The sequence below is a fragment of the Salvia splendens genome, chromosome 1 (assembly GCF_004379255.2).
Source record: "Salvia splendens isolate huo1 chromosome 1, SspV2, whole genome shotgun sequence".
Classification (NCBI taxonomy): domain Eukaryota; kingdom Viridiplantae; phylum Streptophyta; class Magnoliopsida; order Lamiales; family Lamiaceae; genus Salvia; species Salvia splendens.
The window spans coordinates 10,210,862-10,232,028 of record NC_056032.1 but is presented as its reverse complement, the minus strand read 5'-3'; the positions used below and the strand labels follow the sequence as shown (position 1 = coordinate 10,232,028).

Below are 21,167 nucleotides of genomic sequence, written 5' to 3'. Positions count from 1 at the left end.
CATAATTAAACCAATCCTCATATACAGAATAGCATTCAACTAACACTATTTGTCTATTTATATACACGAGACAGCACCAGTTTTGGAGTTGTACACGTCAATAATCACACAGGAAATGATGGATTGATTACATGGAACGAAGAAGAGAAATAGTAATACTAATGTAGTCCTTCAACACAAAATTTGTCTGTAATCACAGTATATACGTTACTTTCATCTCGATGCCGCTGACCAAAAATTTAACAAGAAGGTAATGCAGCAAACCAACTGAGGAAGGCCATAGCTGTAGCAGTTTCAAATTCTGTGCAATGATTTTTACCAAAGGAGCCCAAATCATTCCCAATCAGAACAGTAATGCCTGCTGATGCACAGGCTGCAGCAAAAGTTAAGTTAGAAGTAACCTGCAGCAGCCAACAAGAAATTGGTTTTAATTTAATAAACACGAATTATGCTTCTTAGTTCATAAACCAACAATGCATTTTTTAAGAAGTGGTGTACTGCAGTAAAATTGAACATGGCACAGAGAGCCAATGTTATGAGAACTGTTGCAGAATACAGCTGAAAACTATTTTACCCGGGATGAAAATCAATAGAAGTCAGCCATAGTTACATAAAGAACTCACAAAGCAACATTAAGTTGTGGCAATACTAACAAAAATAATAACTGGGAGTATTATTAATATAAGAGGGTACTAACATGCCACTTTCTCCAGACAGATTCCATTCTAAAAATATGTAGCAATCTCATGTACTTTTAGTTTGGGTTCATCATTAGCATATCTCACAGTCTGCACACCCTAGAGAGAGTTTGGTTTTACTGTGGAAAATGCCAAAATCAGAGTATATGCTAATGGGGCGCTATGATATCGATTGATGATACAAGTGTTCTATCGGACTCTAGCAACCAGCATCTAAGAGGGAAGTCATGATCACCGCGAGAACTTCATTAGTACAATAAGTTCATAATGCTTCTAATTGACTGGGTTGAGCATAACCAAAGTTGGAAAAATGCAATTGGTTGTCAACAAACAAAAATAGATCACAGATGTCAAGTGGCAGAGAATGAAACTAAAAATTAATGTTCTCTCTCAAAATGTTAATAATGCTTGATACCCTATGCACCACACACTCTGCATTTAGTTTTTCATCGGACAGCCAACATACTTCAAATGGACATAGCTTCAGAAACTAATTACAAAAATGGACTAATGTATACGAATATGTTTTCACACACAGCAGAAAGTGTAGGCACCTGCCACCAAATTTCCTCCTTACCAGTAAAAGATCAAACGGCATATAATGTTGTAACCCCAACACTAAGACAAAGGTGATTGCTTTTTAACTAGTTTGCTGACATTATGATCTGAAAATATATGGTTTCTTAACCTTGGAGACAGACTTACCCCATCACCAACAGCAAATAACCTAACCGCTCGAGGATTCTGCAAACGGCGTCCTACAAGAAGTGCATAGGCATCGGTAATTCCTAATACAATGCTCCATATGCTCTGCAAACCAGTAGCAGCAACAAGGTAGCTAAAAGACAAAAGAAAAAGGAAAACTAAGTCAGATTTGTTGTGGAACATCATCTACAAAGAGATTCAGCACATATCATTCTCATCTGGTGGTATTCACAAATTTCTTTTGATTGCATGTACGGCTAATATTCGCTGGTTTGAAACTCTTATCGCATTCATTCTCATTATTCATTAAGCTCAATATCCAAGAGCACCAATAAAAAATACCCGGTCTTCAGCACGAGTTTTAAGAAATGTAATAGAAAGTGGGTTGAAAAAATTAGTGGTGCGTGAGTCTACTTTTATATTGGAGTATTAGTTTTAAAATAAAATAGAATAGAAATGAGAAAGTGAGTTGAAAAAGCTAGTGGTATATGAGTCTTACTTTTATATCGAAGTATTAGTTTTAAAATAAAATATGAGTAGAAATGAGTTAGTAGAATAGAAGGTCTATCCTAAAAAATGAATAGAAACGGACGAAAAATGAAATAAGTGACAAATTTTCAGATAAGAGGCCGTGATTGATTAAAGTATATGTATATATAGTGTAAATTTAAAGGATTACTCATTACTTTACCAGAAGGCGGTGACAGACGGGAAGTCAGTGGTGGTTGCCATGACGGCGAGCGCCACCGCCGCGGACAGAAACTGACACCCGCGCGGCACTAGACCTCCGACCGTCCCCGGCAAGCCTTGGAGATCCTTCATCCGCACGCGAGGCAGTGGCACGTTCCCCGCACCCTCCGTCTGCAACGGCGGCGCCTCCACTGGATGCACCGCTCCCTGACTCAAATTCATCTGCCTCGCAAATAACTCTACGGCGCAATTGAATCCACGATTTCAAAGACGACCTAGAAAAAACAGAATTTACGAGCGAGACCGTGACGGATGACGCCGGCGGCGATGAGATGTCACCTGAACTGAGGTTCGGAATCGCCGGTCGCGACGGCGGAGGAAGACCGGCGGACCGATTTTCAGGTGCGGTGGGCTACGGCAACTGAGTAGGTGGGGCCGTGGAGGGGTCCACTTGGGTAGTAGATGTTCAGTCGATAGAGCTAACTTCTGGCTGTCCTGTAATTTTTGTGCATGAAATAGAGGCTTCATGGTCACTCTACTCATAAATTAATTCCTCCGGTCTCATTACTTCTGTGCACTGGTAGATAAGACTTCTTTATATTATAAAAGGGATTATTTTGATAATCGTGTAAATTTCGAGTTCAATTATCAAGTGTAAGATCACACAAGTTTAATAAAATAGCTCTAATATTACAGCAATACTGCAAGAGTACAGCGTCAAATGTAATAGTTTGAGTGTCGATACACATGGAAGGAATTGATTATTTAACTCTAAAACAAAGGAAGACATACTAAAAGGTGATTTGTTTTGAAGGTTTTGATTTCCAAAAGTTAATGACAAAATAAAGTTACAAGTTAACTAAAGAAAGACTATTCGAACGGGAAAATATGTCACTCCAAGTTGCCCACTAGGCTTGTATTGTTCTACACCTTTAACAATGAAACATATGAAGGGATTAAAACATCAACCTAATCACATACACTGAACATGTACACGATGAGTAGTTCGCAATTAGCTGAACACATAACCTATGAACCAATCTTCAATGTTTACAAACTCCTACGAAACGCTAAAGAAATAAACATCTACTATAATCACCTACTTAATCCACTATCAAATTATCCTTTGAACAATTTTAATTCAATAGCAATCCAACAATCAAACATTCCTAAACTATGTTAAAGAGACAATAGCAAAGGAAATAACAACACTACATTATTAGCCAAAAACATAGTGAATAACATTAAGCACATTGTTGGTAACAAACATATGAGTTCAATGGTGTAAAAACATCTATACAAAGCCTAGATTACAACTTGGAGCAACATAAAGAGCTTAGCCTAAACACATATTGATATTTGCAATAAACACCATAGGAAGCATGCTCTCGTTGAGTGGAATTGGGATTTGGAGACGGATAGTCGGAATATTGGCCGGAACTTCTTCCTTTTCTTCTTCCTCCTCTCTTTCTCCCCTTTCTCTCTTTTTTCTCTCAATTCGTCCCCCCCAAAACATGCCAGCAACTCCCCTTTTTCTTCCAGCCCAACTCCCGAAAACTCCCCATGAAACTGCAATATTGCAGTTTGAATTGATTCACCCGGCCGGGTGGAATTATTAGGCATAAAATTTACCCCGGCCGGGTGGCCAATTTTGAGGACTTGCTGGAATTTTCGTATTCTGAAAATCATACCCGGCCGGGTGGAATTATTAGGCATAAAATACACCCGGTCGGGTGCCTCATTTTGAGAGCTTTCTGGACTCACGACGCAAACTGGGCAGTCTGTCAAATTGGGGATTTTGTACAACTTTTTTCACCATCCGAGCTTCATTTCTTGTTTCTTTTCACCATTCATTCCTCTTCCTACACCCTAAAACATACTTTTGCAAGGATCAAACTATATAAATCATGTAAAGTTAGTGAACTAAAAATGTACAATTTGATTCGCATCAAATACTATGAATTATAGTGGGATTATGAACTTTTCTATGTACTTAAAATTTGGTTATAAATGTCATCAACTTTGATCTTATTTGAGATTTTTTATAAATTATATTTTCAACAAAACCGAATTAAACGTGACTAGTCAGGTACTACTAACATATGTCGCCTAGTTAGATTGGTTATTTCTATTTAATTTCTTCGACTAAAATACGATTGACGAATTTATCTTACCAATTTATTCTTGCGCATTGAATATAGGTTGAGACATCCTTATAGTTTTTCTTCATATTCGCCGAATTTGTTCGTCTTCAAAATTATAACTTATTTGATTAAACTACAAAAATAGTCTCTGAATTAAGGGTTTATTTAACTAATAGTCAACAAACTTTAAAAATATCCTCATTATTCTCTTAACTAAGGGTTTATTTTATTCGCTGTCCTTTTGCATTTTTCAAGGATAATTTCATCCGAAAATGCCCCCAAAAGTGAGGTGGGCATTTTTGTCCATCCACAATTTCACATTTTCAGACTTATCACTTTCAAACTCAATCTGGTATTATTTCAAACTACTTGCACTGCGTGTGATATTATTTTTTTATTATGAATCTGTTTTGCATTACATGTACTCCCTCTGTCCCATTACAAGTGAGACGTTTCTTTTCGGTCGTTGTTTTGCGAATATGATAATAAATAGTTAGAATGAAAAGAACGTAAAGTAATAAAAAAATAATATAGAAAAGAGTAGTATATACATTATTATCTTACTTACTTTACTTTCTCTCAATTTTAACTACTCCCTCCTTCCTAAGATAAGTGAAGCACTTCTTTTAGACACGTGATTTAAGGAATTAATATTTAAATAGTTAAAGTGGAGAGAAAAGTAAAGAAGTGAAGAGAGAATAAAGGAGGTGCATAATAAAGTAAGAGAGCGGGATTTTTGCTAAGAAGGAAAATGACTCACTTATAGCTGGACATCCCAAAAAGGAATACGACTCGCTTATCTTGGGACGAAGGGAGTATTTTTTAGTATCATTTTTGCAAATGTTCGAATTGAAGCGTCTCACTTGTAATGCTGATTTCATGTCTCCAAATGTTTTGGAATATGCAAAACAAAGAAAGGAAATAAAGTATCGTTAGAGGTGTGCATTCGGGTTTCGGTTGAGTTTTTTGCCAAAACCGAACCAAAACCGAAAAACCGAATTTAGTTCAAAATCTAAACCGAACCGAACCCGAAAAACCGAAAAACTGAAACCGAAAAACCGAAAACCAAACTTAAAAAACCGAAAAACCCGAACAAAACCGAAAAAAACCGGAAAAAAAAAAACAGAAAAACCTAAAAAAAATAAATATAATAGAAATATATATTTATATATGTGTATTTTATTTTATTTTATATATACTAATAGAATATTTATATATAATATAAAATTAATAACATATATAATATATATTATATAGTAGAATATATTAAAAGAATATATATATATTATATATAATAGAATATATATATAATTCGGTTTTTCGGTTTTTTTCTTCGCCCGAACCGAACCGAACCGAAAAACCGAAAAAACCGAACCGAATTTCAAAATTTCGGTTTGGTTCGATTCGGATATTCAGTTTCCGATTTTTTTGCTCACCCCTAAGTATCGTACTTCCTAAAGTTCTATATTGTTTTAGAGCACCCGCAATGGCGCTCGTCTCGACGGACGTCCGATCGGTGTGTCGGACGTCCGCCATTATGCAAAGGTGACGCGGATACGGACGTCCGATGCGGACACCGGAGTTCTGCGGTATTCCTGGGACGTCCGTCACGACGTCCTTGCGGACGTCCGCCATTGCGTTGACCCCACGGACGTCCCGATTATTTTATATTTTTTTGGGAAGTCCGTCGGGATGTTCTTTGAGATGTCCGCCACAGTGCAGTGAGAAGTTCTTATGACGTGGCAGTGCAGTGAGAAGTCCTTATGACGTGGTAGAAAGTGTTTTTGGGATGTACGAGGGGATGTCCACCGGGACATCCGCACCACTGTGGATGCCCTTACCGCAAGTGATAAATGACACTCCATCCATTACACGTAGGCTTCTCATCTTCCCTCAAAAAAGGCATTAAGAGCATCTCCAATGGCGGACGTCCGGTCGGACATCCGCGATGGGCGACAGGGACGTTCGCCATTGTGGCGTTTCAACTCGGATACGGACGTCCCGTAAGGACGTCGGATGTCCTCGGACGTGCGGGCGACGGGCGGGCGGACGTCCGCCATTGTGGCGTGGGTCGGACGTCCGGTATTTAATTTTTTTTAAACTCTATTTATACGGCTTGTTGAACTTCATTTCATTCGCACCACTTGTGTTAACAAGTTTCTCTCTTCTTTTACTACAAATTTCATTTCTACTTAATGGAGAACGACAGGAACTCCCCCGCCACGAGCGAGTCGCAGACTCCGACGTTTCCCGCCGAACTGGAGGGAAACTCTAGCGGAAATGCGACAACGGTTCCGGCAATGTCGGGGATGGGTGGAATGGGTAGGATGGGTGGGATGGGTGTCCCCTTACTGCAATATGTACAATTGGATGGGTGGGATGGGTGGTATGATGCCCAGGGCAGCGGGGATGGGGGCATGACCCCAAATATTATGGGGATGGGGATGGGGATGGGGGGCATGACCCCAAATATGATGGGGATGGGCGGGATGATGCCGGGGATGGCAGGGGCCCTGAACCACTAGCGGACGATGTCTATCGGCCGGTTATCGATATGTTGTCTACTGATACCCCCTCCAGTTTTGTTCCGGAGACTCAGTTCACCGGCGTGGATACTTTCTCTTTTGAGGAGTTGAGACTATCTCCAGTCAGGGAGACTCCCGATGATGTGGGGACAGCGGCAAGGGGTAGGGGCAATGGCCGTGGCAGGGGCAAGGGCAAGGGGAAAGCCATGGGCTCTTCCTCGCGAACGGTGGCTGAGGAGGAGGATGATGAGGAGACGAGAAAGAGGACGGTCTGGAGCGTGTGGGAAAACGTCGCGCTTTCGAAGGCTTGGGTTTCAATAGTCGAGGATCCCTATGTCAGTGCTAACCAGCATTTTGACAGACTGTGGCGTCGCGTCGCTGAAGCCTACCTCACACACAAACCGGCTGGGGCGAAGTGTCGCGTGCCCGAACAATGCCGGAAACAGTGGGAGCGGTTGAGGCCTAAGCTTAGTCGATTTGCCGGCCTCTACCAAAACAATCTCCGCCAGGCAACCAGCGGTATGTCCGAGGAGGATGTGAAGAACCGTGCCTTGGCGCAGTACCCCGACAGATCCTTGAAGTTCAAAGATTTCGACCAGTGGGAGGCCTATCTCGTGGTGAAGGATTCACAAAAGTTTTGTGGGGGTGTCGAATCGGGCTGGCAGAAGCGGACGAAGATCAACACTTCCGGTGAATACAGCAGCAGTGCTGGTTCGCACGAGCTCCCGGAAGCCGAGGAAGTGTCCCCGCTACCTCAATCAGACTCCCGCTGGCGTCGTCGCCTGATTGGGCAAAAGGCTGCGCAACGGAAGGCTAGGGGAAGCAGCAGCGGTAGCGGGTCGTTCGAGGTCCAATCGGAGGCCCCTGCTCCCCCAGAAGAGTACGATCGTCTCACCCGCGCGCAGATAACGACTAGTTTGGTCCGGACCATGCATAGGTGGCATATCACGACAGATCCTGTGTACAAAAGGATGTTGAAGGATGTCATCGATGGATGTCGGCGCGATTTGGGGATGCCACCCATTGGAGATGATGGCGCCGAGATTAGCGGCGGGGACGACGGGGGCGGCACGGGCGAGGACGAGGGCGGCACGTGCGACGAGGACAATGCGGAGTGAGCCGAGTCTAAATTTTCCCGTATTATGTTATTTTTATTATGTAATTTTTTTTCTTTTTTATTATGTAATTTTTTCTTTTTTTATGTAATTTTTTTTAATGAAGCATTCGCAATTTTCTCGTATTCCGTGTCAAAATTATAATTCCGTTACGTTTATAAATAATTGTGATTTTTTTATTGCGGGAAGTCCTAGTGGGAAGGGCGATGGGAAGGGCGGATTGTGAAGGGGATGTCCTAGTGACGTGGCAGTGAGATGAGAAGTTCTGGTGACGTGGCAGGAGGTGTTTTTGAGAAGTCCTAGTGGATGTCCGAATGTGACATCCGTGCATTGGAGATGCTGTAAGGTCTTTTCATCCTGTCTGGGTTACATGTCCCGAAAATCGGAATCAAATGCCAAAATGTAGACATATCCAATACAAGACTATTACTGTTATTTTCAGATATTTGCAGAACACAATAACGGAAACGGAAACGAAAACTTATACCGCCAAAAAATTTTAAAAAAAAAACGAAAGGGAAAGAAAAGAAAGGAGTCAAGCGATCTCCCGCATTTGATCTCCAAAAATTAGGGTTTTTGTGCCCCCACCATTCCTCTTTCGCTCCAATTTCTCCTAAACCCCTCGTTTCAAATTTCCACACACCATCTCCTCCTTTGCCTGTCGTTGCTTCTTCTGATTCAATATTATTATACAAATCCGTTCAGCTACTTCTGCTCGTCTGGCCGCTCGCCTTCGCCGCTGTTACATTCAGGCACCATTTCCGTGTGTGTATGCTTAGACAATATGTTTTGGAAGCTCGCAGCTCTTTCTGCTTCTTCCCCTGTAAGCCAACAGGACAAGTGGTTGCTTCTTGTTTTCAGTTATCTGTTTCGGTTGAGTCGGTTTTTTAACTGTTGGATTCATGATCCTTGAAGTGATTTTATTGTTGAATTACCTTTTCCAGCTTGGTTAGTAGAAAATCCAAGCTGCGGTTCGTTTGCTTTCATTATGTGCTGAACATTGGTATGGATGTATGGCACTGTATACATTCTGTACATTTCTATTGTTTTTTGCAAAAGAACGAATTCACTTAGCTTTATCCGATTGATGTGAAACTTAAAGCTTTTGCTGGCCGAACTATCAGCTACTCGTTTTTCCATATTTGTGTATCTGTTTGATTCAGTAGATTACGTTTACAAAATTTGTTTATCCTAGTCCTACGAACCACTTATCGTATTACATCATGAGGTTGCCTGACCTTAACCACCTCCAGTAGAGACTGAGAGTTGTTTTAACTTATCTATAGTATCATCTCTCCTCTGGTTCGTTGCCCAGCTTGAACTCTAATGTGCACTTTGTCTCTCTTCCTGTTTCATTTATTTGTGTTCTCTGCTCTGAAGAATATGTTTTCTTGCTTCAGGTTGAGTCTGTGCTTGACAAGGAAAATTTTACACTGGAAGAGCTTTTAGATGAAGAGGAAATAATCCAAGAGTGCAAAGCATTAAACAGCCGTGTCATAAGTTTGTATGGACCCTGCTTGCCTCTGTTACCCATTTACCACCAATATTAATGGCATGCACTTGTTCAGATTTCATTAGAAATCGGGAGCTGTTGATTATGCATTCATCTTTGAACTTATTTGGTTTCAGTTTGAGAGATAGAGCTCAGGTTGAGCAGCTGGTGCGATATATTGTTGAGGAACCACCAGAGGATACAGATAGCAAAAGGACCTTCAAGTAAGTTGACATACTTAGGGATATGAATTTTGCATATTTCATAATTTATCTTATTATTTGGTTTTTCTCTTAGGTGGGAATAGAAGTTTGGCATACATAGAGGCAATTGTATTTCAGTACTTCTGATGTTTCATTTGTGGCTAAATCCTTTCTTCCCATGCTGTAGGTTCCCTTTTGTCCCATGTGAAATTTTCACTTGTGAAATTGATGTCATCTTGAAGACTTTGGTGGAGGAAGAGGAGGTTAGATAATCCTTCTGAATATTTGATAATATATAATTAATTTCCACCCTGGAGTTGATATATAAATGATAGTTCAGTGTAATGTCTAAACGGTGGTTCAATGTACTCTCTTGTTGCAGCTTATGCATTTACTCTTCTCTTTTTTGGAACCAAACTGCCCTCACACTGCATTTTTGGCTGGGTACTTTAGTAAGGTACGGATTTCTGGCTTTTTAGAAGTAAAATTTATAATTTACTGTAGGCTAACTACCTCATTCCACAACCAGCTTGTTTGATGTGATGATGTCTGGCTGTGCAGGTTGTGGTTTGCCTGATGATACGGAAGACCACCCAACTATTGAATTATGTCAAGGTAATTGATTCTGCATTTTTTAAAGTTGTGCATGCTAGTCATACACTAATGCTCATGCCTTGAATTATTGAAAGCCGAATGCCTGATTTTGTTGCTCCGCAGACTTTCCTTCTCCTCTATCTATCTTTTTCCAATTTTATTTAATTTTCCTTTTCTTTTGATTTGGGCATGAAACATTACAAATTGATTTCTTTATGGTCTGGTATGGATCATATTTCCATAAATATGTTTGCTTTTCTTTTACATTCAGGGTTCTTGAGTGGTAAACTCGTGTTATACTTGGTGTAATTTTATATTTTACCTGAGCCATGCATGCAGTTTATCTCTATCAAGTTGGTATTTTAGATGATAACATATAATGATATATATAAAGTGCATGTCTGGAGAAGGTTTTTTTTGGAAGTATAGGCCTGCCTTTCTGTTGCAGCATTATTGCTACAATATCCATGTAGGTTTTGATTTGTAAATTCATGTCATTAATTTTGAAAAATTACTATAGGGAATCGGAGATTAGGAACAAAACATGTCTGAGAGATGACTTACGAATCCCCTACTCTGATAGCTGACTTGAAATATTCAAGTGATGAAGGCCACAAAAATATTTTATACCCATGTCAAATGGTGAGATTTGAGGCAAAAGATCTGTGTTCTTAACTTCGGTTGCAATGCATACTTGTATAAGCGGACACTTAAAGTTAAATGCTGCTGTGCTCATATAGCAAGAACAGGGAGGATATTGGCGACTTTTTTGTTTTTACATCAAGAGCCTTGCTGCTCTTCTATAAAACTGATGTGGCTTGCAATGGTTTTAGCTTTTAACTGGCCTGATGCTCAAATGGCTGCCCGGCAATGCTGATTCTAAGAGCTTCCTTTAGTCAATTCAAAATGATTTTGGGCAGCTGGACGGAATAAAAATTGTCATTAATGCAAAGAATCCCTATAAGTAGATTGCTTAAAGAATACTGCTATTACAATTTGTGAAAATTAATTATTACAAATTTCCTTCCAGGCCCACCAAGATGTTCTTCAACAGTTGGTTGATTTGATTGGTATAACATCCATCATGGAGGTAGAGTCTCATATATTTTTGTCTTCTGCTTGGAACACACTGTGTTTTTCTCAATACCCCTGCCCTTATAGACACTTTATCTCTTGCTGCTTGTTGGTTAATGTGTCGTGACTGTCGTCTTCCTTGTTATCAGATCTTGGTGCGACTTGTAGACGCAGACGATCATTTATATCCAAATTCTTTGGATGTTATGCAATGGTTGACGGATAGCAACTTGTTAAAAATGATTGTGGACAAGCTCAATACCTTGGTAAGTTCAAAACTTGCAATCTCCCATGTAAGGATTGTTTTCTGCTGACTTAGTAAATGATGCTAGTTTAGTGAGTTGCTAATTATATTTATGATATCTGGGATCAATATGCCGCCTTTCTGTTGTCATGAACAGTCTTGTTTAATTGATCAATTGTCAACTTTAATGCTACTGTATGGAATAAGTAAGCAAGGTCCACTATGGTCATATTTGATTGGTTGAGACATTAACTTAATCTATTCTCGGCCAATCTGCGTGTAGAACTTCAATATACTGCACCACTGTCTTGTGATTGTTTTCTTCTTTAGCTGAGGTGAGGTTATAAAATCACCTCCAGCAAGAAGCACTTCATTTCTAATAGTTATTTTTCTTTTTTTAAAGATAAAATACCTGGAGTTGGTTACTTCATTAGTCAGCAAACAAACCAATTATGCCTTTTTTTCTATTTAAGTATCATGCAGATCACCTCTATTTTCTACTGCTTACATTAGTTCCCCTGTGATACGCATCTTTATTCCCTGTAGATGAACTGTAGGACTTATCTTTAATTATTGTTTAGTTGTTACTATAATTGGCGTGTTGTTAAGAGCGTGGGGCGCACCACGGGGATTCGGATTTAGTCATTTAGGGTTGGATAGGATGTAATATTCTATAGACTTAGACATTGTAGGCTATTATTTACTTCCTTTTGAAAATATCAAAAGATACATTTATCAGATGTTTAATTGACATTAGATACACTTTTCATATTTCCTTGGCAGACACTGCTTTTCGTGCATTTCTTTTGAATTTTGAGAAATCAAAAGCGACATTAGTAATCGGTTTTATAGACCATTCAGTTTTTCTTCTACTGTATATAAAAAAATGAAACGGCAGAAACTCTCCATCTTCACCAGCGCCCACCTCGGGAGTTGGGGCTATTCAAGTTGAGCCCCGTGCGCCTTTCTCCCCGGGCACACTGTCTTTTTATTTGTAATTGTTAAGAGATATGTTTTATCTTTTAAAGTAAGTCTAGATAAAGTTTTATTTCAGTTAGGTATCTTCAGTAGATTATTATAAACAGGCTATGTATCCTATGTTTATGGGTTCAGGAATAAAGTTTAGTTTCAGCAACTGCCTACTTGTGCTCTTTTCGGAGGATGACCTTTTAGTCATAGGATGATTGTTTATATTTGTTTATTTTCTTCTATCGTTCTTCTGTTTGTATTTTCGAGCAACTTTTTCATTGTTATCATGTCAACGTGCGATATGCTTCGCATGCTGGGATCTAGCGAATGTTTGTGGTACACTCGCATATCACTCTGTATCAAAAGGTGCTGACTTACCTTGCACGAGGGAGAACCCCCAAGGTTCGGAGAAGGCGTTTTGAGGATCCGTACAAAGACGTGTGGGCGTAGCTCCACACGGCTCTCACTATATGCGAGTGCAAGCAGCGGTGTGTTGCTGCATAGTCCAGCTATCCACCCGCATCACTGCTTGTGCCAGTAGCACCGTCTTTGTCCTTGCTCATCTTGATTTCAACTGACAAGGCAGTGAGTGCGCTGCCATAAGCACCAGTTCTTCATTCGTGGCTCGATGTCCCGCCTACCGTGCTTGTGTCATTATCCCATGCTGCCTGTTGAGAATTCCACATCCATTGCGCCACCACACATACTTCCAGTTGACCCCGAGGATCTGACACCACAGCCCTGCTGTCTACCCAAAAACACACACTACACCCTGGCCCTGCTCAACCACCGTCACACGTTCCACCTCCCGATGTAGCGACAACAACTTTGGACTCCTTCGCTTCTGGTCCGCTGTGGCCGTAGGAGCTGTCCACTTCAGTGAACGTGTGTTTGGTTGTCACGCCCGCATTTTCTAAGGATATAAAACACGGTTGATCGCGACTAGGGGAGGATTAGAGAAGCGGGAAAGAAAGGGGAAAACAACGCAACTCGACCATAGCTCGAAACAAATGGGAATAGCTCGAATAAAATTAGAGTATCTCAACAATCAACATTCAACAACTTGAATATTATCTCAACGATACAAGAACTCAAAAGAAGGACAACTACTTAGCGGAAGCATTTGAGAGAAGGAATATGCCACGTGTGAAGACATGACACATTCTACACACTTAACTTTCTTCAACGGTCTTGCTCAACACCCACCGCACCCGTCACGCTCAACCTGCAATTTTTAAAAAGAAAAGCAGGGCTGAGTACTTGATGCACTCAGTGGACTCATGCCGAAAACATTTTATAAAAGTATTTATCATGCCACCATTGAGTGACCTTGGGGTTTTAACTTTAGAAATTTCCCAAGACACTAAAATCATTTCCATCGTAAAACTCGTGACTGCAGTCATTTTCCCATAGATGTCTACCATATCTGATCCATTGATGACAAAAGCCACATCAGATAGGTTCCATAGAATAAAACAAAACACGGCATGACAAATATTCACATCATTTTCACATAAAAAAATATATTTAGGGCATAGCCCTTATTTAAAAAGAAAGCCCACCTCGCTTACTTATACCACACAATCACGACTTTACGCAACCTTTTACTCTTGGTACCCTCGTACGTGCAACAACCCTTGTCAATATCACCACACAATCAGGTTTTCCCTTATTACAATTATCATGCATGTCCTATCGTTCCTTTCATCGTTTTCTTAGATTGTCCATTCCCGAACGTTCATCAACATAAAGAAAAACATGCCATAATACTTCTCAACGTGTTACACACAATCATGCCATAGGATACCTTCTTAAATCATACATGCATCATATAATTCATTAAAACTTAGCAACAAGTGATATTTTCACCTAACAACAAAACTGGCAGAATTGCGCGGTTGGTTTGTAAAAATCATTTAAAATTCATCCGGTCTCCGTTGGGGCTGAAACTTTTCCACAATACAGTAGACACATAAAATATCATTCAATTAAAATTTCACATCAAAATAATCTTTTTAGGTCGGTCAAATCGAAAACGTAACTCCCTGGTCGAGAAAAATAATTTCTGGCAGAACTGCGCAGTCAACTTCAAAAATTCACCAAAAATACATCTTTCGTCCAAATAGGTTGAAATTCACACACCACACAGAAGACACCTTAAGGTTTACTCAGAAAAAAGAATAGTATAAAAAGGAGTTCGTTTGGTCGGTCAAACATGCGTCGGAACCTACTGTCCGAATACTACAGATTTCATGCTCCAAAATTCGAGTTATCCTAAATGAATGCAAGGAAATCAAGGCTGGGAATTGATCGGTGATTACCTTCTTAGGCGGCAGAAAACTCTCTTCTCCAACTCGGTTCTTTCTCTAAATTTTAGTTCCTGGTTTTTCTTGGTATTGAATTTATGTGTAGAAAGATCGTGGGATTGATTGGATATATATAGGCAAAACTGATAGATATTGATGGATTTGGTGGTTGGAGAGATTTTAGGGAGTATAGATATAGGGAAATCGTTTGGTGATATGGTTTAGAGAAATATATTTGACCAAGTCAACTAGGAAAAGATTTAATTAGATTTATTTGATTTTTTTTTTCTTTTTTTTTACGGGTGTTACATTGGTAGTGGGCCTTCTGCAGCAACGATTGTTTCCAGTAGCCTCCGCTATCCGGTTCAACGGGTAGTTTGGCAACTGTGGGTTTCTTGCCCCATGTAGCTTAAATGCTTTTCCATTCCTTGCATTTTTGGCTTTTCTATGGAGTTTACACATTGACTCGTGTCCTTAAACATGAGTATGAGCCCCCTTAATCAGTTTTAACTCCAGCCTCGAGGACAAGGCTGTTTCATGAGAGACGCTGTTGATAACTTGATATGCATTGTTATCCTGCAGATTAACTGTAGGACTTATTTTTAATTATTGTTTAGTTGTTTAATTGTATAGAGATATGTTTTACTCCTCCGTCCCATGTGACACATTTTTCATTTTGTTTGATGTCCCACTCTAATTGACACTTTCTCCAAAATAGAAACATCATTATCTTTACTTTAATCTCTCCACTAACTCATAAAACAAAACCGCATAACCAAATATGAAATGCTCTACTTAGAGTAGACGGAGGGAGTATATTAGAGTAGACGGAGGGAGTATATTAGAGTAGACGGAGGGAGTATATTTTAAGTTCTACTGTTCTAGACAGAGTTTTATTTTAGTTAGGAGTCTTCAATAGATTATACTCCCTCCATCCCAAGGAAGATGGCCCCTTCCTTGGGCGGCACAGAGTTTTATGCAGTTTTATTTTATGTGTTCAGTGGAGAGAGTAAAGTAAGAGAGATGGAATAAAGTAGAGATAAATGTATTTCTATTTATAGTAATGGGTCATCTTGAATGGGACAAACCAAAAAGGAAAGTGGGTCATCTTTAATGGGACGTGGGGAGTAATAAATATGGCTAAGTATCCTATGTTTTATGGATTCAAAAATAAAGTTAGTTTTGGCCTTTTCAGAGTATGGTCTTTTGGTCATAAGAGGAGTATTTTCTTTAGACTAAAGTTCAAAATTGGTCCTCTACATTTATCTGAAAAAATATTTTGGTCCATATTTAACGGTTATGTCAAAAAATTAAATGTCAACAACTTTTTGACGTTAGTAACTTAATTGCATTGAAATTATACTCCCATAAAAACAAAGTCTTTTGGGATGACACGAGTTTTAATAAATAGTTGGTAAAGTTGAGAGACAAAGAAAAGTGATTGGAGTTTAGTTAGTGGAGAATGGGGCCCACTCGTTAGAGAGAAAAAAATTACCAAAAAAAAGTAGACTATTTTTATGGGACCGTCCAAAAAGGAGAAGAATGTCCTTTTATGTGACGGAGGTAGTAAATTAAAAGGAGAAGAATGTCCTTTTATATATTTTTTTACTAATTGTGCTTTTTAAAATTTAAGCATTTCTTAACTTGTGTAATTAGGGCTCGTTTGATACATTAGAATGCCAAGATAAGGAATTGTATCTGCATATTTCCACTTGTTTGGTATCTAAGTTATTTCTACCTCATGGCCTGCAATAAGGAATTGTATCTTCAGGTCCGTAACATGTTTAATGCTTGTCTTAGATTAATGACAGTCAATTCCAACTTCTAAGGCAATATACTAGAATCTCTTAATGGAGCATAATGTGGTCAGCAACTATGTTTGACACAATTTTCTTATGTTCTCTATGAGTCTTTAATCATTATGTTTTCTGTTTGCTTCAGGAAAATAATGAGTGGAGTGAGTGGAACACTACTATCCTACAGGAGCGTAACCTGGTTGAAAATGTACATCGATGGGCTTGTGGGTAAGACTCCTTTGTCATATTTTTAGTTTCTTTAACTCAGCAAAACGTTACTTGTTGTCATTATCCATTTATTAACAGTACCCTTAAGTTACAGTAATCACTTCACTGTTATTACATCACTGTAACCCTCATCTCTTTGAATACCTTCTACTGCCGTAAATTACCTGCATGCAAAGACATAATTTACTTTTTTCCCTTCCTTTTCAGGAGACTGATACGAGTCTATTATTATTATTATTATTTTGTTTAGATATATTAGGTATTTGCATATCTTTTCTTATATTTGTTTCTTCCCTAAGCTAGTATTCTAGTATTATAAATAGGATAGATTGTTATCATTTTATTCATTCAACCAATTAATGAAATCAGTATTTCGCTCAACTTGGCTTGAATCACAAAAATTCTATTTCTCTATCGCTGCCGACGAGAACCTCTCTCGCGCCCAGCACCCCCTCTGCCAGACGTCTTCGCCGACCCAAACCTCTTGGGCGCTCGACGACTACGGTCTTTGTTTCTTGATTTTGTGTGGAATTCGACGTTAAGGATTTAGGTCCTTAACAGAGACTAACTCCCTCTGCTTGCAATGTGTCTTTAGATTGTTCTGATCTGAAATCAGTTATTCTTAACCTCTTTGCAGGAGCCCAACTGCATTGCAGGAGAGAACTAGGGATAGTGACGAGGAAGATGTTCAGGATAGAGATTATGATATTACAGAACTAGCAAACAATTTAAGCCAGAATTTTAGATACACCATCTATGACAATGATGAAAATGAGGTGAGTTAAAAAACAGGAGTATTCTTGCATCCAAAATTCTTATATGATTTCCTTAAGATCTATTTGTGATTTTCATATTTACAGGGTCATGGTGGATCTTTCGATCGTAATGATGAGGTAATTTGCATTCTAGTATTCTGTGGTATTCTCACTTTGTTAGCTAGAAAGATGGATCCCTTCTGGTTCAACTTTTGTGTTTCTAACTCCATGGAATTAGCTATATACTCCATCCGTCCGCCATTAGGAGTCCCATTTGAGTTCGGTACGAGTTTTAAGAAATGTAAAGGAAAATGGGCGAGTCGAATGTGGGGTCCATTTTTATATATTGGTTTTATAATAGAATGTGAGTGGAATGAGTTAGTGGAATTGTGGGGTCTTACCTACCATATAGTAAAAGTGAACAAGGACTCCTAATGGCGGGCGGACTAAAATGGTAAACCGGACTCCTAATGGCGGATGGAGGGAGTACTTAATTAATTATAACTTTGCTTGTGCTTGCTCTAAACGATTTTCCCAGTGCTCATATCTCAAAATTTGGACTTGTAGGTTTACTTTGATGATGAATCTACTGAGGTCGTAATTTCATCCCTCAGGTTGGGTGATGATCATGGGAGGTCAGTAGTTTTCTAACCTTTTGTCATGATAAATATAGTAGCATTGAGCTGATTAAATCTCTATATCTGCTTATTTTTCTTTATGGTGTGTATTTGGGTTGCTCAAATGTGGGAGTTAGTTTTTGGAATTTTCTTTTTCACTGGCTGCTGCTTGTCTTAAGTAAAAGCTCTGAATATGCTGCTTTACTCTACTCATAAGGTGTTTTTGAATCACTGAATTTTAAAGTTTAAGGACATACGTATATTTTGAGATGTGGATGGAAGAAGCTTTTCGACACTATAAGACATGCCTGCCGGTCAATTTTTAGGAGGCTTTGTTTAGAAACTGAAGTTATTTCTATTTGCAGCAGTTTGTTCACAAATTCCAACTGGTTTGCCTTCCAAGATGATAGAAATGGTGGTGATGTGCCAATGAACACCTCATCTTCTGACATGGTGGATGATATTAATTTGAATGGAATAATGAATGGTGGTAACAGCAGCAGTGATGATGAGGTTATGGTTGGAGAGGATGAGGAAATGACAGAGAGCAGCAGGTCATCTCCGAATGGATCATCTAGTTTTCAGGCTAATGGCTTTGATGGATTCAGTGTAAACAACTCTATGGGTGACAGAGACTCCTCAGATACCATGGATGAAAAAACTGCTGCTTCTAATGACTTGGGTTTCTTTCGCTTTGAGTCACCAGACAACAACCCTTTTGGAGACAGACTGTCACACCTCAACCCCTCTGACGTTTACTCTTTTAATAAATAAATCCTTTATCATAAAAGCAATCAATACACGTGTCTAATTCATAGAACACCCATATTATATAAGTTCAAACCAACTCTTATCTGATACATATTTCAAAATATCCTATAAAGTAGTGGAACCTTCTCACCACTCTATATACTATATATTAATCTACATGCAAAAATGATGAGGAAGAGAAGGTTTCCAAAATGCGTCAGCCGCCGAACCTGATAACACGTTGAGTTCCTATGATCCACGTCAGTCAAAACTTTACTGTTATCTTATTCCTGAAAAATTTAGTGATTTATATAAGCCACAACTCAGTATATATAAATTTCCACCTTTAATCTCACATGATACAAACATCAAGCATATTCTTTTATCAATACATATAATCAAAAACAATATATAACATAATTTAAAAACAAACCAATTCATATTCATATGCATATGCCACTCTATGCAGTTTATTATTCTGTAACAGTCAAGCCTGGTATCTGCCCGGGATTCCTCTATGATTGACCCGTAGGTCCCATTATGATTTGACCCGAAGGTCCCACTGTGTTTGACCCGAAGGTCCCTCTATAATTGGACTCATAGGTCCCTTTGTAATTTGACCCGAAGGTCCCTCTGTAATTTGACCCGTAGGTCCCTGTGTAATTTCAGATCCAGGGCAAGACCGTCACAGATCCTCTTTAGTCCAATGATTCACATAATCGGTATCATAAACATATCCTTTGCACTAATAACATATACATATCCTATTCCATCAAATTATCCAATATATCTAAACAAACATGTCCATTTCAGCAATCAAATATTCATATCAATTTCACACCATATAATCCAATAATTCACTCCAATTTAACATATAACAATCAACCACATAACACATGTAAAACTAAAAGTGTGATTTATACACACCTGATCACGGTAAATGACCTAGCCAAACTCCCAAATTTGTCTCCTAATCTACCACTTTCACTTCTACTTGAGTCCGGGAGAGTGATTTCTTCACCTATCACTATGTAAAATTTTATTCTTCACCATATCCTCTTCTCCCTAATTTTTCCAATGAAAAAAAAGTACTATGCCCCAAAAATGTAATCCGTGTAGTCTCTTATTATATGTAAGTCGGTCAAAACTTTGTTGACTCACTTTACCCATTTTAAAAGAAAACACGTAAAATAATAAAACTAGAACGTGTAATTTTATAGAAAAACTTGAGATGCCAAATAATGCAAGGTATATAAATGCTTGTTTGATAAGTACCGTACATACATCAATTCCTTCAATGCATATAACTTTTAATTTATCCAAACACACATATAAATATTATATTTATACATATAATAACGTTGGAGATTGTACACAAACACATGCACACATATTTAAATAATTATGGCATATATACACTAATTTAATTATACAGTATATACACATCCCTTTTAACAATTCCCGTAAATCAAAACTATCCATATATTCGACTATATTGAGTCGTCATAACAATAAATATATTCTCTATGACTCACTTAATATCTATGTAGTAAAAATGACAATATAATATGATAATATGCAAAATAATGCATGTTTCGGGTTAGGGATGTTACACAGACCAATACCTGAGTGGTTAGCATGGGGAGAGGGGTCTGATTTACAAGTTGGTGGATCTGGTGTTAATCCATTTGATGACCATAACAACATCACAGAAAACGCTACGAACTCATTGGAGGGTACTCCTGCTCCTATTTATCCCACTTCAAGTGGAGAACATGTACCCAACGGAATTGGTCCCATAGATATCTGCGAAGGTTTGGCTAAACCCACTCCAAGTCAGAAAAGTGTTGCCATGCCTGCTTTGTTTGAAGAGGATGTGGAATTGGAGGGCACAGAGAAGGCTATGGAACAGGCTCTCAAGGAAGGCATTGTCGGTGAAGCTGGGCCGTTGAAAAGGAACACCAGTCCAAAGAAATCAGAAAAGGATGATTTAGATGACAGTGCTGGAATGAAGGAATACAATGACACCAACTATTGGAGAGTCGACCAGGAGGTTGCAGTGTCGGAGTAAGTACAGTACAAGTTACTCTCAATCTTGAACCTGCCAGTGATCCCCTTCTGTATTCAAATGCTAATGAGGAGAAGGTATGTACAGTATATTCTTGTAAGAGTTCGAATCAAATAGACAGGCTACAAAATTGCTGTCGTTGGTTATTTATTGCCACTCAGTTCAGTTCTCTAGGTTTGTTTTAGTAGTAGTAT

General features: G+C 38.9%; 3 protein-coding genes across 4 annotated transcripts; 2 read left to right on the top strand and 1 right to left on the bottom strand.

Annotated features, from left to right (window-relative positions):
- Positions 1-34: 34 nt before the first annotated feature.
- On the bottom strand, positions 35-2,737 carry LOC121741791 (CASP-like protein 5A2). The gene is made up of 3 exons (XM_042134709.1): positions 2,095-2,737; positions 1,404-1,536; positions 35-401 (listed from the first exon to the last, which is right to left on the bottom strand). Exons 1-3 carry the CDS (start codon positions 2,313-2,315, stop codon positions 240-242), a joined length of 516 nt encoding a protein of 171 aa, XP_041990643.1. The 5' UTR covers positions 2,316-2,737; the 3' UTR covers positions 35-239.
- Positions 2,738-8,357: 5,620 nt separating this feature from the next.
- On the top strand, positions 8,358-18,983 carry LOC121795597. Of its 2 annotated transcripts, none has more exons than XM_042194142.1 (13): positions 8,358-8,700; positions 9,278-9,381; positions 9,507-9,593; positions 9,760-9,835; positions 9,955-10,029; positions 10,134-10,187; positions 11,197-11,256; positions 11,390-11,506; positions 16,701-16,783; positions 17,421-17,559; positions 17,644-17,676; positions 18,106-18,173; positions 18,524-18,983. In XM_042194142.1, exons 1-13 carry the CDS (start codon positions 8,662-8,664, stop codon positions 18,927-18,929), a joined length of 1,341 nt encoding a protein of 446 aa, XP_042050076.1. In that variant the 5' UTR covers positions 8,358-8,661; the 3' UTR covers positions 18,930-18,983. The 2 variants fall into 2 exon arrangements, with proteins under 2 accessions (XP_042050076.1, XP_042050069.1); XM_042194135.1 differs by having other exon boundaries at positions 18,521-18,983.
- A 780-nt stretch (positions 18,984-19,763) lies between these two features.
- Positions 19,764-21,106, top strand: LOC121741772. The gene has a single exon (XM_042134665.1). The coding sequence runs from the start codon at positions 20,482-20,484 to the stop codon at positions 20,974-20,976; it is 495 nt and encodes a 164-aa protein (XP_041990599.1). The 5' UTR covers positions 19,764-20,481; the 3' UTR covers positions 20,977-21,106.
- Positions 21,107-21,167: the final 61 nt, after the last annotated feature.